Source organism: Cetorhinus maximus, chromosome 16, assembly GCF_964194155.1.
Source record: "Cetorhinus maximus chromosome 16, sCetMax3.hap1.1, whole genome shotgun sequence".
NCBI classification, from domain to species: Eukaryota; Metazoa; Chordata; class Chondrichthyes; order Lamniformes; family Cetorhinidae; genus Cetorhinus; species Cetorhinus maximus.
In genome coordinates, this window is record NC_135894.1 from 80546336 (window position 1) to 80565131 (window position 18796).

The 18796-nt window shown below is 40.3% G+C and overlaps 1 protein-coding gene across 4 annotated transcripts in view; it reads right to left on the bottom strand.

Moving 5' to 3' along the window:
* Nucleotides 1-18796, bottom strand: part of LOC144691756 (sorting nexin-9-like) — a 98672-nt gene that overhangs the window by 28797 nt on the left and 51079 nt on the right. For all 4 annotated transcript variants that reach the window (XM_078560187.1, XM_078560185.1, XM_078560184.1 and 1 more), the window contains 6 exons: nt 18569-18656; nt 11319-11400; nt 9040-9165; nt 5863-5980; nt 1073-1203; nt 175-275 (listed from right to left, as the gene is read on the bottom strand). In XM_078560187.1, coding sequence (XP_078416313.1) covers nt 175-275; nt 1073-1203; nt 5863-5980; nt 9040-9165; nt 11319-11400; nt 18569-18656 — 646 coding nt within the window. The remainder of the gene's footprint in view (nt 1-174; nt 276-1072; nt 1204-5862; nt 5981-9039; nt 9166-11318; nt 11401-18568; nt 18657-18796) is intronic.

Consider the following 18796-nt stretch of genomic DNA (forward strand, 5'->3'; position numbering starts at 1 on the left):
GCCCACAAAGCTATGTTTTGCAAACTGCTTTTTTAAACCATGAGAATTTAGATGTATTCATACTTAATAAAAAATCCTGCTTTCTTTAATCCTTGCAGTAGTTTCAGAACTGATAGCTGTTGGAATTTATTGTTGATCAAATAGTTTGTACCTGTACGGAAACAAAACACTTACCCATCCAGCAGCCTAAACTCTGATGATGGCATAATTTCAGAGAATATCATGCCTCCAACAGCTTCATCTTTCTCTGCACTTCTTTTACCAGCTTTCCATTCCTAGAAGGGATTAATGCTACAATTTCATTCAGAAAAATGCACAGCAGTAAGCAAAAACCTGTACAAATTAAGAAACAATGATCACAAAGCATTGCTGGGCTTGATGCTGAACAGTGTGCTGCTACAATCTTTTCAATAGTATTACTGATTTTCTTAAGTTTCTATCTTTTTTGTGAATTGTCACATGAATGAAAGCAGAGGAATTACTTTACCATTGTTACTACCCAATGTCATAATCAAGGACTCTCCAGCCAGGTTTAGCACAGAGAAAATGCAGAGGGTTTATCTGATCTCACATACACGGCAACACACACACATTTCAATTCAGGTATTGGGCGTGTAAAAAAAAATGTGGATCACGTAAACGTAATTCTCCATTCCAACAATCCCCTCTTCTTGGGAAACAGTGCAGACATCACTTCACAAACAGTTTGGATTGGGAACTGAGTCGAGTGGGATTCAACCCTCCAGGGGCCTAGCTCCATTGCACTGAGCAAATGGCGTGCTATTGCCCTCAACAGTGATGGTTTTGTCCACCTCCTAACAAAATGTTCCTGGCTTTGAAAAATTGAGCATCTTTTACCTAAGCTATTTAGATGTATATTAGTCTATTTTAGTTTGGGCTGTCATTGATTATCCCAGCTCAGAATATCAAAAGAGCTTAATAGGGCTAAGTGGGAAAGCTGTGAATAAATATGAAAACAAATATTCAAGGCAGGGTAGGCCACTTCAGAATGATTTTCTACACACAATGGTGGTTTTCGCTCTTTAAAACATTGGTTTAAGTACTCACTCACTTTTTCATCTTTTCTTCTGATAAAGTGTTGAAAGATTTCACTCTGGGAGATAATAGGGTGACGAGATATGCGGCTAATCCAAGCCTGCAAGCCACACATCCGAGCCTGAACAAAATCATCACTATACCTCCCTGCAGATAGCAAGTATTAAAAAGAAAATCATTCAAAAGTATAACATACAGTAACAGTTCAATCAGTCCATGGATAGTAATAAATTGTTTATAGCATCTGAGAATCATATGGCACAGAAGGCAGCCTTTCAGCCCATAGTGCCTATCCTTGTTCCTTGTAAGAGCTTTCCAATTAGTATCTTCTTTATATCTTTCCCCATATCTCAGTAAATCTGTCCTCTTCAAGTATTCATCCAATTCTCATTTGAAAGTTCCCATTGAATCTGCTTTCACCACCCCTTTAGGTATTCCAGGTCATAACAATTTTTATTAGCTGCCAACAACAGAAAAATTTGAATATTAAATAGTTTATTTGCTTTGCTTTTGTCATGGCGATGGACATAACTGAGTGAGATCTACCTATAACTTCACCAGCTAACCACAGACAAATTGAAATGTTTAAAGATGACCTGTTTTTTAAAAAAAAACACAAGTAAAGATACTGATCAAAAGATGGCTGCCACGAGTCACTTGATGGCTGATACTGTAAAATTGACCACTTCTCTGGCAAATCTACGTTAATTGCATTGCAGAACTGTTACATGGAATTTCATACCTGGGGGATGTCAAGGCCCACTTTAAACAGGGACTCTTGAAAGGAAGGCATTAAAATGCAAAGTACTGGACTCTTAATCCACTGAAATTCTATAGAAGACAATGGGACCTGCTACCCAGCAAGTTACACCCTGGACACTCAAAACCTCCTGCGGAGGATGAAATAACCACATCTCCTGCTGATTTATATCTCAAAAATGTGTCAAAAGGTTTCTGAGATGAAAAATCAAAATACTGGGATTACTACAACACTGGATGCAAGACATGCTAATTGGATTCCCTTCTGGGAATACACAGAAATGAATTTAAAAACTGGCTCTGCCAAAAAGCAGAGAGGGGCGCAAGCTGGATGAAAGAAACATGACAGTCATCTAAGAGCTCTGCTGGAAAAGAGCAGGAAAGATCTCTCCATCTCTCTCTTGGAAGCCAAAAAGTAGTATCTTCAACAAAGTATAGACCAGAACAAATTCAACTCCAGGATTCTACCATAAACTACCAAACTTCAACGACCACAACGTTCCATAATCTACCCTTCACGGGCGTGGGTGTGCATCTGTGTGTGTGTGTGTCTATCTTTTCATTTTTTTTTTGGTTTTAGTAACTAATAAACCTGCTCTTTCTTTGACTCAAGAAAACATGGTTTGATTGGCTCCCTGTTAAAAAGTAAATGCATTTGGATTGGAAAAGCTATCTACCAGGCAAAAGAATTTTAAAAAAACCTTTGTTGTGACCAACCAATAAAAGGGGAGCCAGCTCACTCCCCCTCACCCGGTCGTAACAATATCAGCATCAGGCGCTCTCTGATTATATTAACAAACAAGACAGATAGAATCAGAGAATTCTGCAACACAGAAGGGGGCCATTCGGCCCATCTTGTTTGTGCTGTCTTTTTGAAAGAACAATTCTGTTAATCCCATTTCTCAAAAGATTTGTCCCAAGTAATTACCCAATTGTCTTTTGTAAATTACTAATGAACCTGTAACCACACCCTTTCAGCCAGTGCTTTCCGGATCAGAACAACTCACTGTGTGAGAAAAACACTCTCGTCATCCTCCCTCTGATTCCTTTGGCAATTATTTTAAATCTGTGTCCTCTCATTCCTGCCAGTGGAAAATGTTTCTTTCTATTTAATCTATCAAAACCTTAATAATTTTGAACACTTCTATTCAATCTCTCCTTAACTTCTCTGCTTTAAAGGAAAACAATCCCACCTTCTCTATTCTCTCCACATAACTGAAGACCCACATCCCTGGTACTATCCTAAAGTGTGATGTCAAGAATTGGACACATACTGAAGCTGTGGGGCCTAACCAATGTCTTATAAAGGTTCAGCACAGCGTCTTTACTTTTATACTCCATGCCTCTATTTATAAAGCTATAGATCCCATTTAGACTTTTTAAACAGCTTATCAACTATTCACAATGCCTTCAAATATTTGTGTCCATAAATTCCCCAAGCCTCTCTCCCGTTAAAATTGTGCAATTTTGTTTATATTACCTCTCCTCCTCCTGACATTTGCTACTCCTCCTCACTATTTACTACGTTATTAATGTAAATTATTCACATATTTAGAGAATGTTTGGGGGAAGCTTTACAAAAGCAGGAATGCCACCATTTACTACTGAGCAAAAAAACCTCAGCTCTGTTAACGTTGCATTGTCCCCTCAAATACTGCTTTCACAGAGTGGTAAGGGATTGTCATCAAAAGGAAACAATAATCCAATGATTTGGGCTGAATTTCATTAGAATTCATTTCAGGGCCATTTTATGATCCAAAAACTGATTAATCCACAAGTTAGTGGTTAAATGGGAAAGCAGTCAAGCGCGTAATTACAAAAAAAAGGGAAAAATAATATCTAGCTGGGAATGGTTTTGGAGATTATTGGGGTAGATAAAAACAAGGGTCCCCAAGTTGCTGAGGCTGAGAGCGTAGGAGTTTTTTCTAAGCAGGGCAACAGGTCAGCAGCCAATAATGAAGATAGAGTTTCAATGAACATTCTGGAGTTGAGTTTAAAATAGGCAGTGCTTTGAGAATGCATACAGAGTGAATAGCATCACTAGCTTTTGGTGAAGATTTTAAAATATCCACCACCTTTTTACCTTTTGGCCAATAATACAAAACATATTTTGTTAAAACAAGTGCTTATTAAATACAAGTGCCCACAGCTCTGTGACAGATGGAAGCTCTGACCTCCTTAATATCACAGGATTCCATAGAACCATAGAAATTTACAGTTCAGAAATTGGCCATTCAGCTATTTGTCTATACTGGCACTTTGCTACAGCAACCCTTAGCTAGTCCCAAACCCTTGACCCTCTAAATACCTTGCTTTAAAAGTTTAACCAATATTCCCTCAGAAGCCACAAACTCTCCCTGTGGCATTGTGTCCATGCTGCAACAACCATCTATGTAAAATTTCTCCAAACCTCTCTTCTCACAGACCATGACGATTTTACATTGATGATTCCTTATCACTGGCTTGCAAAATACTGAGCACGGGGTGGGGACGGGAGGAGGGTGAACATGGAAGTTTGCGCATACGTGCACTGAAAGCCCCCTGACGCACAGAGCTGCCTCACAGAGCTGAAGATTTTTAAAAACGCAAATAAAGATTTTACAAATGTTAAAAATATGTCCCCTCATGTGACTCTGTCACATGTGCAGGGACATGTTATAAATGATATTTCAACATTTTTATTTTATTTTTAATTCCTGCTGGAAATCTCATCCCGCCCGTGGATGAGGTTTCATAAAAAGTCCAAAAGCTGCCTGGCCGATTCGCCTGCCTGCCAACCGTAAGGTACATTCAATTGTGATTTCAAAGGCCTTAATAGGCCTGTTAATTGTCGGCAGGCACGTGTGGGAGTTGGCGAGTGTGCAATGACGTCAGGACGCTTGCCCAACATCATCGCACGTCATTTTAAACTAGAGCAGGTCGGGCACATGCTCACCCACTCAGCGAAAAATCCTGCCCATGGAGATGGAGATAAGCAAAGAAACATTTACCGGCAGAGAGAAATCTTTTTATGTTGATTATGAGCAATGCCATTGGTGACCAGTTAGTTAAATTGTAATTGCAAAATTTAACATTTTACATCTGGACATTGTTGTAAATCTGGTAACCAAATTTAGTGTTCCAAGTGATTTACTGTGGTTTGGTCATGGACAAAATATCTTAAGCTCATTTAATATATTATGTATTCTGTACTAAATATCTTTATATGTTTCATGCTATTCTGTTTGTCACTTGCAACATTTGATATATATCACTATTTATTTTCGGTTTACTTCTCTAATATCATACTTTTGAAGGGTGTTTTCTTTTGTAGCGAAAAAACACCAGTAAAAACTGTTACTTTATTATTGTAAGTAAATTCCCTGCATTGGTCAAATGATCACCAGCGACCAAGGACAGATGGGATGTGTTTATTATACAAGGGGTGAAATTAGTCAAGGCTGGCAGTGCAGAACAGGTCAAAGTGAACTAGCAGCCTGATTTACACCCCACCCAGTTTTGTTTCGCATGGACTTCAAATGAAATTTTAAAATCAGGCAAGGTGGAGAATTGACTGCCAATAAACTATCGGCCATTTTGCACTGCCATCCAAGATCAGTTTGGTGATTATTGTCCCCATGGTTCAAATACAGCATTCAAAAAAAGCCCAAAAACAACATTCAATAGATTCAACTTTTTAAATCCAATAATGAAGTTGGGTGTTATTATTCCATGTAATGAAAAATATATCATTCTGTTGCAAATGTGGATCTATGTTCCTTTAAGGTCATAAATTGTAATAGCTGTTAAGTAAATGTTTACTCAATTCGAGTTCAATCAGATTAGGTCCATCAAATTAAAGACTGAAATTATCAAACATATACTAAGTATGTATGTAACGTATATGAATGCTAGATATGAGTAGACCTAGTAACTGAAAAATTGTTATGTTTTCTCCTTAATTTGCTAATTCTGTAATTTCAGTTCTATGATAAGCAGGTATTGATGGTGGTAGTCAGCATTAAAACACACAGGATCCATTCATGACATATTTCATTCGGTACTTACATGGAATGTCTTTTTCTGGAAGTAGAGGGATTGGGATTACGGACCCAAACTTCTGTATTAGTCGACAGTATAGCCAGTCAAAATGTTTGTATCGATGGTAAACTGAAACACTTGTGTCCTATAAATGTTGACAAATTAACTTTAAGAACATTCTGAGAGCAAATTATTTTATGCGAAAATATGAAATGAATGTGAATATTAAATCCAGGCATTTTGATTGGCAAAATAGCAACAGTTCAACACAATTTTCAAACATGGCACCAAAATGTCTTCCGGATTACCAAATTCAACATTCATCTGTGTTAAAGCAAAGTTTTTGTGGTAATACATTAAACCCGGCACTTGAACATATGATCCACTTGTGATACATTTGTGCTGTGGATTGCAAGTTCCAAACAAATGTTGATCTGGGAAAAATCTGAAGAGGATGAAACTTGTATAACTGCCTGTTGAGAAACCAAAGAGATCTAACTGTAGCTATTCACTAAGTTGCACAAAGGTTGCCTAGACAATGATTCGAGCTTCTCATATTTTTACTATTCCACTTTTACACCTTTCCTAACTACTTCTTTGTTTTTTCTCGGCAACATATCACAGCTTTGCTGAGATCACAAGATGGTTTGTTTCCAAGCTTCTGCAAATGTCACAATGTAACTAGTAGCTAGAAGATGCGCTTAGTCCCTCTGTTTCATCATCCCTGAAGGTGAAGCTGCAATGAAGGAATCTTACGAACATATGAAATAGGAGCAGAAGTAGGCCTTTTGACCCCTTGAGCCTGCTCCACCATTCAATAAGATTATGGTTGATCTGTTTATGTTTCGAGTTCCACATTCCCATCCACCCCCATTAACCTTTGATTCCCTTGCCGAACAAGAATCTATCTACCTCTGCCTTAAAAATACTCAGTGGCCCACTGCCTGCTGAGGCAGAGAGTTCCAAAGTCGCAAAATCCTCAGAAAAAAATTTCTCCTTATCTCTCTCTGTCCTATAAGAGCGACCCCTAATTTTAAAACAGTGCCCCCTAGTTCTGGACTCACCCACAAGAGGAAACGTCCTTTCCACATCCACCTTGTCAAGACCATTCAGGGTTTTATATACTTCAATCAAGTCACCCCTCACTCTTCTAAACTCCAGTGGAAACAAGCTCAGCCTGTCCAACCTATCCTCATAAGACAACCCGCTCATTCCAGGTATCAATCTAGTAAACCTCCTCTGAACCATTTCCAACGCATTTACATCCTTCCTTAAATAAGGAGACCAAAACTGCAAACAGTATTTGAGATGCGGTCTCACCAATGCCCTGTATAACTGAAGCATAACATCCTTATACTTTCATCTTGAATTCCTCTTGTAATAAAGGATTAACATTCCATTAGCCTTCTTGATTACATGCTGTACCTGCATACTAATTTTTTATGACTCATGCATGAGAACACCTAGGTTCCTCTGCATCTCGGAATTTTGCAGTCGTTCTCTGTTTAAGTAATATTCTACTTTTGTATTCTTCCCGTCAAAGTGAACAACTTCACATTTTCTCACATTTGCTCCATCTGCCAAGTTTTTGCCCACTCACTCAACTTATCTATAAACTCCTTACGTCTTCTTCACAACATACTTTCCTACCTATCTTTGTGTCAAATTTAGCTACCATGCCTTCACTCCCCTCAACTAAGTCATTGATGTGAATTATAAAAGGTTGAGGCCCCAGCACGGATCACTCCATTCGTTACATCTTGCCAATCAGACAAAGACTAATTTATGCATACTCTTTATTTTCTGCCAGCCAGCCAATCTTCTATCCAGACTAATATATTACCCCCTACATCATGAGCTCTTATTTTCCACAATAACCTTTGATGTGGCACCTCATCAAATGCCTTCTGGAAATCCAAGTACACTATGACGTTATCCATAGCGCATGTTACACCTTCAACAAACTCTAAAAAAATTGGTTAAACATGATTTCCCATTCACAAAACCAAGGTGACCCTTCCCAATTATCTTGTGTTTTCCTAAGTGCCCAGCTATAACCTCTTTAATGGTCGACTTTCATACCTTCTCCACGATGGACGTCAAGCTAATCTTGGGCACAAGCTTGTCTGCGAGTGGTCTGTGGCAACACATTGACAATCTAATACACTGTATTGCCCACTTCACCTGCTATTGGACTTTCAGAAGATTAGTAATAACCTGACCTAGAATCATAGAATGGTTACAGCACAGAAGGCCTTTCAGCCCATCGTGTTTGGGCTGGCTCTTGGTAGGAGCGACTCATCTAGAGCCAGTCCCCTACCTTCTTCCTGTAGCCTCCAACTCTTCCTCAATTAAACCTGCCTCCACCAGAATCTCAGGCAGTGCATTCCAGATCTTAACCACTCACTGCGTGATAAAGCTTTTCCTCATGTCACCATTGATTCCTTTGCCAGTTACACCTTAACCAATTAACTCTGGTTTTTGATCCTTCACCATTGTGAACAATTTCTCCTTATCTACTCTGTCCAGTCCCCTCACCAAATCTCCTCTCAATCTTCTCTTCTCCAAGGAGAACAGTCTAAACTTCTCCAATCTATCTAGGTAACCAAAGTTTCTCATCCCTGGAACAATTCTCGTGAATATTTTCTGCACACTCTGTAATGCCTTCACATCCTTCCTAAAGTGTGGCACCAAGAATTAAACATAATACTCCAGTTGAGGCCTAACCAATGTTTTATACAAGATAACTTATTTTCTTTTGTACTCTTATGTCCCTATGGATGAAGCACAGGATACCATATGCTGTATTAACTGCACTCTCAACCTATCCTGCCACCTTCAATGATTTATGCACATATAAATCTAGTAGTTATTGGTATATGAAAATATAACCATGAATTTAGTAGAAATTTTCCAATGCCCTGTTACATAGTTGTTATAGGGAATAATGCACTGCTATAGGGAATAGTGTTTAGGATGAGTTTCAGATTATAATGTAGAAACTACAGAGGGTGAGAATAATGGTTGAAGATTAAAGGCATTCATATGGTATTCTACTCTATTATTTTGATGCTGGTGTTAATATTTTAAATAAGCATGCTAAACTTTCATCCAATCCTGCAATAATTTCCAGCCCAATGATTTGAGCAGTTCATTGTGAACCCCATCACACACCCAACTATATAAAATGTCACTGATACTTACGTTAGGTGTAATTTGATAAGAAATGTATTTCTTCATCCCTGAATATTTAGTTTCTATCTGAGGATTGGCTATCATGCATTCCAATGGTACTATTGGATACACCCAGGATGCACCATTTTCATTGAACTAAGGCAAAAATAGAACAGTGATAATTTAATTCATTTTGGATATAAAATAATCATACAGACAGCATATATGAGCTAAGGCAACCGTCTTACAAATTATCAGTGTGCATATTATTATGAAGCATGATGAGAATATATAAGATGGGTACAACCATGATGAGAATTAATTAAAAGAAACATTTTGAAAATGCTAGCAATTTAAAGGAATGCCTCACCATAATGTTTTGATACTGGAGTTATTGTAATTTTGGGTCCGCCTGATTGTAAAATCAGTGTCTTTTAAAAATAAATGGAGTTATGTAAATTAAAAATGACAACAGTCTCCGATTCTGTAGCCCTCCACTTGATCTCTAATTTGAGGGAGTTTGAGGCACACTCTGGTGATTTCTTGGCATGAAGCCATTTTGAAACCTCCAGTGGTGAAGTTTGTCTTTGGAAAAAACGTGAAAGGAAAATCAGGCATGGCGTAAAACCAGCTGCCGATTCATGAACTCCAGTGTTACATTTTTGGCAAAGACCAATTTCAAACACGATTGTGGCAGCACTAAAAAAAGTATCCAATGGCACTTTTTCAAAGAAAAGCAAGAACTCTCCCAAAGTCCTGGCCAACATTCATCTCTCAACAAACACTACCAAAACAAATTAACTGGTAATTCAGCTCAATGCTTGTGTCTCGGGGTGGAGTGGGTAGTGAGACAAAAATTTAAAAAGCTTCTGGCAATCAGTAAAAGGCATCCCAGTGTAGCGCATCAAAAACATTTGGCAGAGCCGAAGGGGCATGGATGAAAGGAACTGTCGATGCAGGCGTAACCTGTAGGTAACTGAAAATACAGCCCATCATTAGCTAGGCCTTCTCTTTGACAAACGCTGAAGTCTAGGTGGTGCTGCCCAAACAGCTTATCAGGAGGGCTTCCTTGGCAGCACTCTACAGAAACAGCCCATTGGTCAGTGCAGCAGCAGCCCTGCAAAAAGGTGCAATCAAGTCTCCGGCCACAGCTGATGTTTACTATATGCCCATAACAGCAAAATACCATGAGTCACTTCCCCACCCAGCTTTGCATATCACTCACTCCTGCTTTGACTTAGGGTATGAATAGTGCAGAAGCAGTGGGAGTTCCAAAAGGTGGGATGCAGCAGCTGAAATATCTCCCATCAATCTTGCATTAGAAGGGGTGATGCACTGAAGGCTGTAGTCAGAGGACACAGGAAATGATAATGGAGAGATTTGAAAAGTATTTTAAATGCAACACATTTGGAGCCAGGGAAGCAGTGCAGATTAATGAAAATGTATGTGTTAGGTGAGCAGCACGTAGTGTGGAACAGGATACAGGGGTGTATGTTTTGAATGAGCTGGAGTTTATGAAAGGTGGATTGTGGCAAATAGAAGTATGGCAAGGAGGATTTGGAGAAATTAGGTTGAGAGGTGACAGAAGTATGGATAAGGCCATCAGCAGTGGAAGGGGAAGAGAGCAATCTTGATGTTGGTCAAGATGTTGGTGTTTGAAGCCAAGACCTGAGTCAAACAAGATGCTACGGTTTTGCAGAGCTCAATTTAGCCTCAGCATGTGGAAGTGGTGTTATTGAGAGTGAGTGCAACAAGTTTGGAGTTCATGGCAGGGACTGAAGATAATGGGACAGGGGGATTTCAACTTCGGTACAAAATGAGTGGGAGTCAGCAGTATGCTCGTCCAAGGTCACAGTCAGGGGCCCAAACCAGTTCTGGGTGTGGGTGCTATTTGAATATGCAAGTTGAGGTTCACATGTTTTTAGGAATGTCTAACGAACACTTCCACAAGCTGAGTCGTGGTGATTACAACCTAGAGCCAGAAATCACTGAACGTAGAAGTAACAGCATAAGAAAAAAAAATTAACAGATTTTCATTGACATGACCTCCTCTTGGATGCTAGTTATTGTTAAAGTCCATGATATCCTCTTTTTCACTAAATGGGCAAAAGATGATAATATTGAGGAATAAAGAAACTGTACTTCTCCTTTCAATTCATCTCAGTACTCACAGGCCCCCAACAATCTGGCACCATTTCTGAAACATTACTGGCTGCACTAAGTGAACAATTTATATCACAAATTGTACACATGCTAGAATTTAGCATCTAATTTAAAATAACAAACCCAAAGATAAAACTTTTACTTACTGTCAGTTGAATTTTTGTGGTTGTCTTTACAGTTTTTCCTGCTATGAAAGGCTCTGCTTCTGTTTTTGTAAAATGGTACAGTCTACAAACGTCAGGAAAAAGTGCTTAACTTTTCATTCGGAACCAAGCTGAAACCTGCTTTTAATACTGAGTATAATTTTCATATGCGTACAAAATAAGGACAAGGATAGAAAGTTTGTTTCTAATTGCTTTTTTTAAAAAAAAATTATGGCACAGACACAATTTGGAGTTAATTAAGGTGACAGGTAAATCGGCAATAACCTGCATTATTGAGTATCTTATGCTTGAGGCTGTCTTAGGAAAAAGTGGCTACAACCTATATCAAAGAGGAACCTAGGAACCATGGTAAAAGTATCTAGTGGAACATTTCAGTAGATTTGCAAACAGAAGGCATGGCAATGAGAATCACATGGGCCTTGTATCCAAGTAGAAATGCTAATTTGCTATTCCAAACTCCATTCTATCTTGGAATTGAACAGACTGTTTAAAGTATAACCATTTATAAAACCTGCCATTCTTAATAGCTCCCTGTGAGTCTTGGAGACCAAAGCCTGAATTTTTACTCGCAGAGTCAAGACACCTCCTGGCTCCGCAAACCCGACCTGAGAAAAAGTGCCCCGGAAGATCTGATTTTCGGCCTTGTGGGGTCAGGTGAAGATTGAAGTCATGGTGGGTGACTCTGGAATGAATGCGTGGGCTGCCGATTAGGGTGTGGGCTGGGCCTTGGTGCACCGTCACTGCGTCAAAGATTTTTAAAAAAAACAAAATATAAAATAGCCCTCCAGCCCTCACCCCTCATACCCTGTCACTCACCCCACACACTCCCCATGCCCCATGCCAACTCATCTCAACTCATGCCCCCACCCACCTCTCATATCCCACGTGCCAATTTATGTGCCTCTACCCAACCCCATGGGGATTGGTTAGCTCAGATGGCTGGACAGCCAATTTTTGATGTAGAGTGATGCCAACAGCATGGGTTCAATTCCTGTACTGGCTAAGGTCATCCATGAAGGCCCCGCCTTCTCAAACGCACCCCTTGCTTGAGAGATGACGATCCTCAGGTTAAACTCACATTGGTTGTCTCTCTCTCTCAGACAGCAGCCAATGAGAATATGGGGACTTTCAATTTCACCAAACCCCATGGCCCCTCATACCCTCCATGCCAACCTATACCCATGTACCCATCCCCAAGGCACTTTATAGTTCATTTGCCAACCCATGCCCCCAACAACCACCCTTTGCCCTTACATATACCATGCCAACACACCCAGGATCTACCAATGGCAGACCCATGCTGAGATGAGATTAAATAAAGTTCTTAAGTGTCTACTGAAGAATCCACTAATTTAAAAAAAACACTCATTGATAAAAACCCATTCACTACATTTAGCTTCCTTTAATACCTTATAAAAACAAGCTTTGGAATTTATAATCCCACATCAAAGCATATATAACCACCTGGAGCTGTCAATCAAACTCTAAATTGAGGCACCCCACTATGATAATGGCAGTTTGTGAAATCAGTCATGCAGCACTCATCCAATAATGGAAACCTTTAGGATTGAAAAGACAGAGTAAAATAGCAAGCACTGATCTTTTTTAAAGCTGCAGGTATTTTTTTCTCAAATATTTAAAGGAAGGGGTTTTAAATGTCTTGACAGCTTAACAGTTCCTTTTGATAGTTCATTTTGACTGTTCCATTGAGCTTGAAAATTCCAATGAGTTTATACACTTTTTACACAAATTCATGTCTAATTTTAACAATCGTAAAGTGCATCTTACCCCTCCCAAATGTATCCTGGGAACATATTCAAAGGGTACCTTACCTCTCCAAACTGGTACCCCACCTATCTAAGCAACTCCGCAAAGTTCAGATCTGCTTCTACCAGATATAACCTGCACATGTCATGTTTCCCACTCTTAGCTGATGAAAATCTGACATGACTGCAGGCAGCTGCTGTTTTATATGGGCAGCTGCCGAAGCTAACCATGGATGTCCAATTTGGAACCCCACTCACCCCCACCCCCCACCTGTGAAAATAGTTCCAAGTAGGTGTTAAAGTTGTCATCTTTACGAAACTTCAGACCCAACAGTTCTCCCACAGTTAGCACAGCTGCTCTTGCTATTGTCTACAGGTGGGAACATCTAGCACTTTCTTCCCATTAAGACAACTGCACCCTCTGCCCCCCATTGTCTCCATAGCAACCAAGTCACCCAAGCTTGTTGTGGGACAAAATTCAGAACAGGTCACATGATCTCCTTCACTATTCCATTTTAAATTAAAGAAATATTCCTAAAGCATAACCATCTCATAAACTTTGCATTCGTAACAATGGCACAATAGCAATGACAACACCTTGCATATGGTGCCTTTAAAGTAGTAAAAGTGTCCATTGGCATTTCACAGGAAAGCTATCAGACAAAATTTGACACCAAGCCCAAGCCAATGGTGGGTGATGAAAATAAAAAATGCACAAGCGGCAAGAATTGGAGGAGCACTTATATCCTGCAGGACTGTAGGGCTGATGGAAGTTACAGAGATGGGGACAAGGCCATGGTGGAATTTGAACACAGGGTTGAGAACCACCATATTTATCTCATTTTACTCACATGAGTAGCACTTGGGTAGCCCTCACTCTTTGTCCTTGCTTTCATCCTTGCTTTCTCTCAATGGAGACTGAGGATAAATTTTGGCTTGGTGGCATGCTGGCGGTGATGGTTTTCAGTGCTTGATCTCATACAGCCAGTGGCAACACTAAAACAAGCTTGCCATATTTACCGAGGGTGATTGCAGGGAAGACTTTGGGCTGGATTTTCCCATCCTGACACGGTTTTGGTGAGTGGAAATGGAGGCATACATGTTCTGCATGTGGAGCTCCTGCCCTATTCCTATTGCAGCTATTTTGGTTTATTGGGAAAGGGGCAGGTCACGAGCCTGAACACAGCACTCTTGTCCTGGCTGGCTCCATTGTGAGTGTGGCCATTTTAGAGCTCCCACTATCTTCATAGGGTTGTGTCGGATTCTGAATGTGATGTGGTTCACAACAGTTCAGAGGTGTCATGAACCATAGGGAAACCCCGTATTTGGGAACCTTTTGACGGGTAGGTTCAAAAGGTGTTGACAACTTCACAGGTTACAATGCTCTTAGGTAAGTTAAGTATGTTTTTAATGCAGTGATTAATGATAGGGATTTTTTGTTAAAAGATATGAGACCATTAAATTGACCAGCATTGTGAAAATAGAAAAATGTTCAGATGCATTGGAGTACATTATCCAATGGATAAAGTACTCTTCTGCATTGAACAACACTGATATTTAGATATGACTGTCTGTTGTTCCCTGTGATTTAATCTTTTAATTGATTGACAGGTCATACATCTGTTCTCCTTTTTAGTTTGAACAAATGGTTGAGGTCTTTCACTAACTTCAAAGGTTTTATTGTTTTCAGCTCTGAAGGCTTTGTTCATACAGTTGTGCAATGGCATCCAATCATAAATGCTTGAACTACAAACCAAATAGATTCAGCTCAGCAGGAATTATTGACACAACTGTCAAGGGGACTGAGAGTTTATTTACCTTGACAGTTTTATGAGCACTTAAGTAGGTTATGTTTTTTGAAGTGGTTTTTGAATGAGCATTTATCTTAAAAGTTTCATGCACATCTCAAAGACTTATCAATGTTATTAAAGGGCTCAAGAGTTCCGTGCATTGTGGATACGGGTGAGTGGGCTTGGCAGGTTGACGAGGTATGAGGGTTGGGTGAGTGGGCATAGGGATACGGAGGAATAATGGGAGGCATGGAGGTGTGAGGGGAGGAATGGGGGACAAGGGGGTGTTGTTGGGAATTTTCAGTCAGGGAACATGGTTCCTTGGCTGTGTGGTGGTCCCCCCCGACATTAGCTAGACGAAAAGGTATGTAGGGACAACGCCTTGGTGCCGGTGCTCAGACCCCTGCTGCTCGTGAGCCAACCTGGGGCAGTTGAGAACAAAGGTAATAGGCTGAGCTAGTTAATAGCGTAAATCTGTGTAAGATAGGGACAGATGTTGCATGTGTATTTTGTGTGTTTAAAATAATCAGGATCATCTGGGCATTGTGAACCTTGTTACGAGAGGGCAGTTAAAGAGAGATGGATGTCTGTAAGTAGACAATAGTAGACTATCAATATTCATCGGAGTTCACCTCCGATCATTAACAGACTATCAATACTTATCAGAGTTTACCTCTGGCTGCATTGTAACATGAACTTGACTATGTACAATCGTTAATTTGAAATGGGAAGCAACCTCTGTGTATTGTTTACTATCTCCGCTGTATTGTTAGCCATAGCAATGAATGAAGCGGTCTTACTATAAAAACTGAATACATGCTTGTATTCGTTAGATGTGACTTATTGCAATGATAATAAAATCAACTGTGTCTTCGCCTCCAGTTGGGGTTTCGTGGCTTTCTCTTGTTTTCTCTAGGCCGCACTAATTCGACAGGAAGCCCTCAGCAAATGAATAGACCCCAAGAAGTGTAATTGAGAAATCCCACAACAGGGGTGAGGGTGGGTGATGAGATTTGGGAACAAGGGTTAGGGGGCCTCACACTCATCTACAGAGCTGGGCTGATGTCCCAGTGTCCCCTGCTCATCAGCCGCCCATCTCCATTCTTGCCTAAGCCCTGCTTCAGGAGACTGTGGCCCCGACTCCAATCCGCTCCCGACTCTTAGGGGGAAAATATGGTGAGCGGGAATAGCCATTCAGGAGGTGGGATTGTGGCATCAGGAAATGGCCCAACCTGTGATTCCCACGTCAAAGAAGAAAATGTTCATGGCTTCTGGCCTTAGTGATTCCAGCTAATTTATTGTGGAATTCCTGCCAGTTGTCCGAGGTCCACACCATAAGTCATTCACTCCTGCATTCCACAAAATCCAATGTAAAAATAATCATAACATTTTGGATCCATTGCAGCCCAGTAGTCTATGAGTGCAATAGCATTGGCTACAAACGATTTGTTGCATACAGTTTTGGAATTAATTGTAGGTTGGGTTGGAAATGTACAAAATTTGTCAACAAATGTGATTGTTGTACAATTAAATTTACCTGAATTCATCCCCAAAATGATGGGATCAGATCATTCTCAAATGAGAAAATCACAAAAGCAATTTTGCAGCCCTTATTATGTATGGTATAAGCATTGTATTTCTAAATGTAGGAGGTAACAGAAAAATCGTATTACAAAGCTCTCGAGCAGATGCAGTGGGTGGAATTTAATCCAGGCAACAGTCGTTTCACCTGCCAGCTGGAGAGCTGGCAAGAGCTCCGCATTGCCTCCTTGATGAGGGCCTCCTAGACAGGCACAGGCTCCTGGCATCACCCGAGCCTGAAGAAAGCTGCACATAATTCAAGTTTCCACATTTATTTACAGTAGTATTAACTTTTCAGGGACTTAAGTGGCCAGCAGTGGACCTTCTCCAGGATCAAGGACCCTGGGAGGTGGAAACTCCGCTCCTTGAGAGTGTCAGCCAATCAGAGACCAGCAGCTCCTCAATGCCACCGGTGCCACCTGGGGAGAGGCAGTAGCTGCCAGCCATGTGAGCACCAGAGGCCTAGGGCCAATGAAGGTCCAAGGCCATAGGTGAGTGAGGACAGGATGGGGGTCACAGGGAGGAGGTTGCGAGCTGGAGAGTGGGGGTAAGGGGGGGATCAGAAGAAAAGGCAGTGGGGTAGCTCACAACCGGTGCCCCCTTTCCCGATGCTGGGTCTCTCGATCAAGCACTAAATGCCTTTGAACAAGGGACCCCTTCACCCTGGAAGCCCACAAGCAAACATAATTGTCCAGCCTGCCATAGGTTGAATACCAACGGCTTAGATGAGGCCCTTAAGTAGGAATTAATTGTCCATTTGAGGGCTTCAATTGGCATTGGAATGGGAAGGCTGTCCATAGGCCCTCCTACCCAGGACTTAATAGGAGCAGAGGCAGGAAGATGGCGGGGTTCCCACCTGGCATCCTCCCACCCAATTAAATGTCTCCCCCACCGCCAAACTTGCCTTCGGAGAGGGCATTAAATTCCACCTAGTGATATAGGCTGGTGCATACCATGGTACGGTCATATGCTGTTGGCCTCATAGTAAACTATGAGGCTAAACAAAAACTTCTTTCCCTTTATCTTCAATAAAATCCTCACTTGATTGTCTAATGCTGCTATGGCTATATTTGTTTTCAATGATGGTAGAATGTCCCATGACATCAATTTAATATAGCCTTAATTGTGTTTGTAAGCTCAAAGACCCTTGACACAGATGACAATGAGGTATTTATCATAACATATGATAGGGAGTCTGAGCCACACTTACAAACATAGGACATGTTGCCAAGGTTGAGATAATCAATAGAAAAGTGAAGAACTAGAAAGACTGTGGATATGAAGAAGCAAAGTCTTCTGGAGATAACATTCATTGAAATAACATTCATATAAATGTAACAAGCAGCGAGTAACAAACTTCAGCTGGCATGTTATAAATAACTGTAAGTATCCCAATAAAAATAAATAATTCATATTCTTATAACGCTATCACTTCTCGTCCTGTATTATTTGAAGATTACACTATCCTCTTCCTTAGCAATTGATACAGAGTAACAGTAACTGCAAAATCATCATCTCCTGCAATAAATAAAGTAGAAATTCAATAGTACCATCACTCACTCTTAAAAATGCTTCCAATTTTATGAACTGCTTAAATTTTAGCCATATGTTATTGTGTGCTATTTGGTTTTTCTTTACTATGCAACAAAAAACAATTGATCCTTTCTGACTATTTAAAAAAAAAAGTCCCTTGCAAGTTGATTACCAGAACCGGCGTTCATTAGGAAGCTAACCTGTTTGGGTAGTTGATTTTGTATGGCATTTAGGAGCTGCCGGAAGAGACCTTTTGTTTAATTCCAGATAGCCAGACACGAAGGATTGATCTAGAGTCGAGTCTTTACACACACAAGTTTTTATTTGCAGGGACACACACATTAGAAACATAAACCTCCAACGCCAAGCAACACAGTTTCAGTCTGCTCCCATAGCACAAGTGAATGCCCACTTAATCAGAACTGAACGAAGGGTCATCAGCCTGAAACTTTAACTCTGCTTCTCTCCATAGATGCTGCCAGACCTGCTGAGTATGTTAAACATTTTCTGGTTTTATTTCAGATTTCCAGTGTCTGCAGTACTTTGATTTTGTATCTTTTACCTGGATATCCTTTTAGGAGTTGATTCGTTACTGCTTCTCTTGTCCTCTGGCTGAGGGATTATCATCTCATAATCTTGGTCAATTGATTCTGTATGAAAATGGCAAATACTTTCAGGCACATACTGATAACTTCAAATATTGGCATTTGACTCAGCCTTTATTTAGTTCTTTTCCAAGAATTTCTCTTCTGAGACACAATAGCTCATGCTTTTATATGTCGGAACTGTA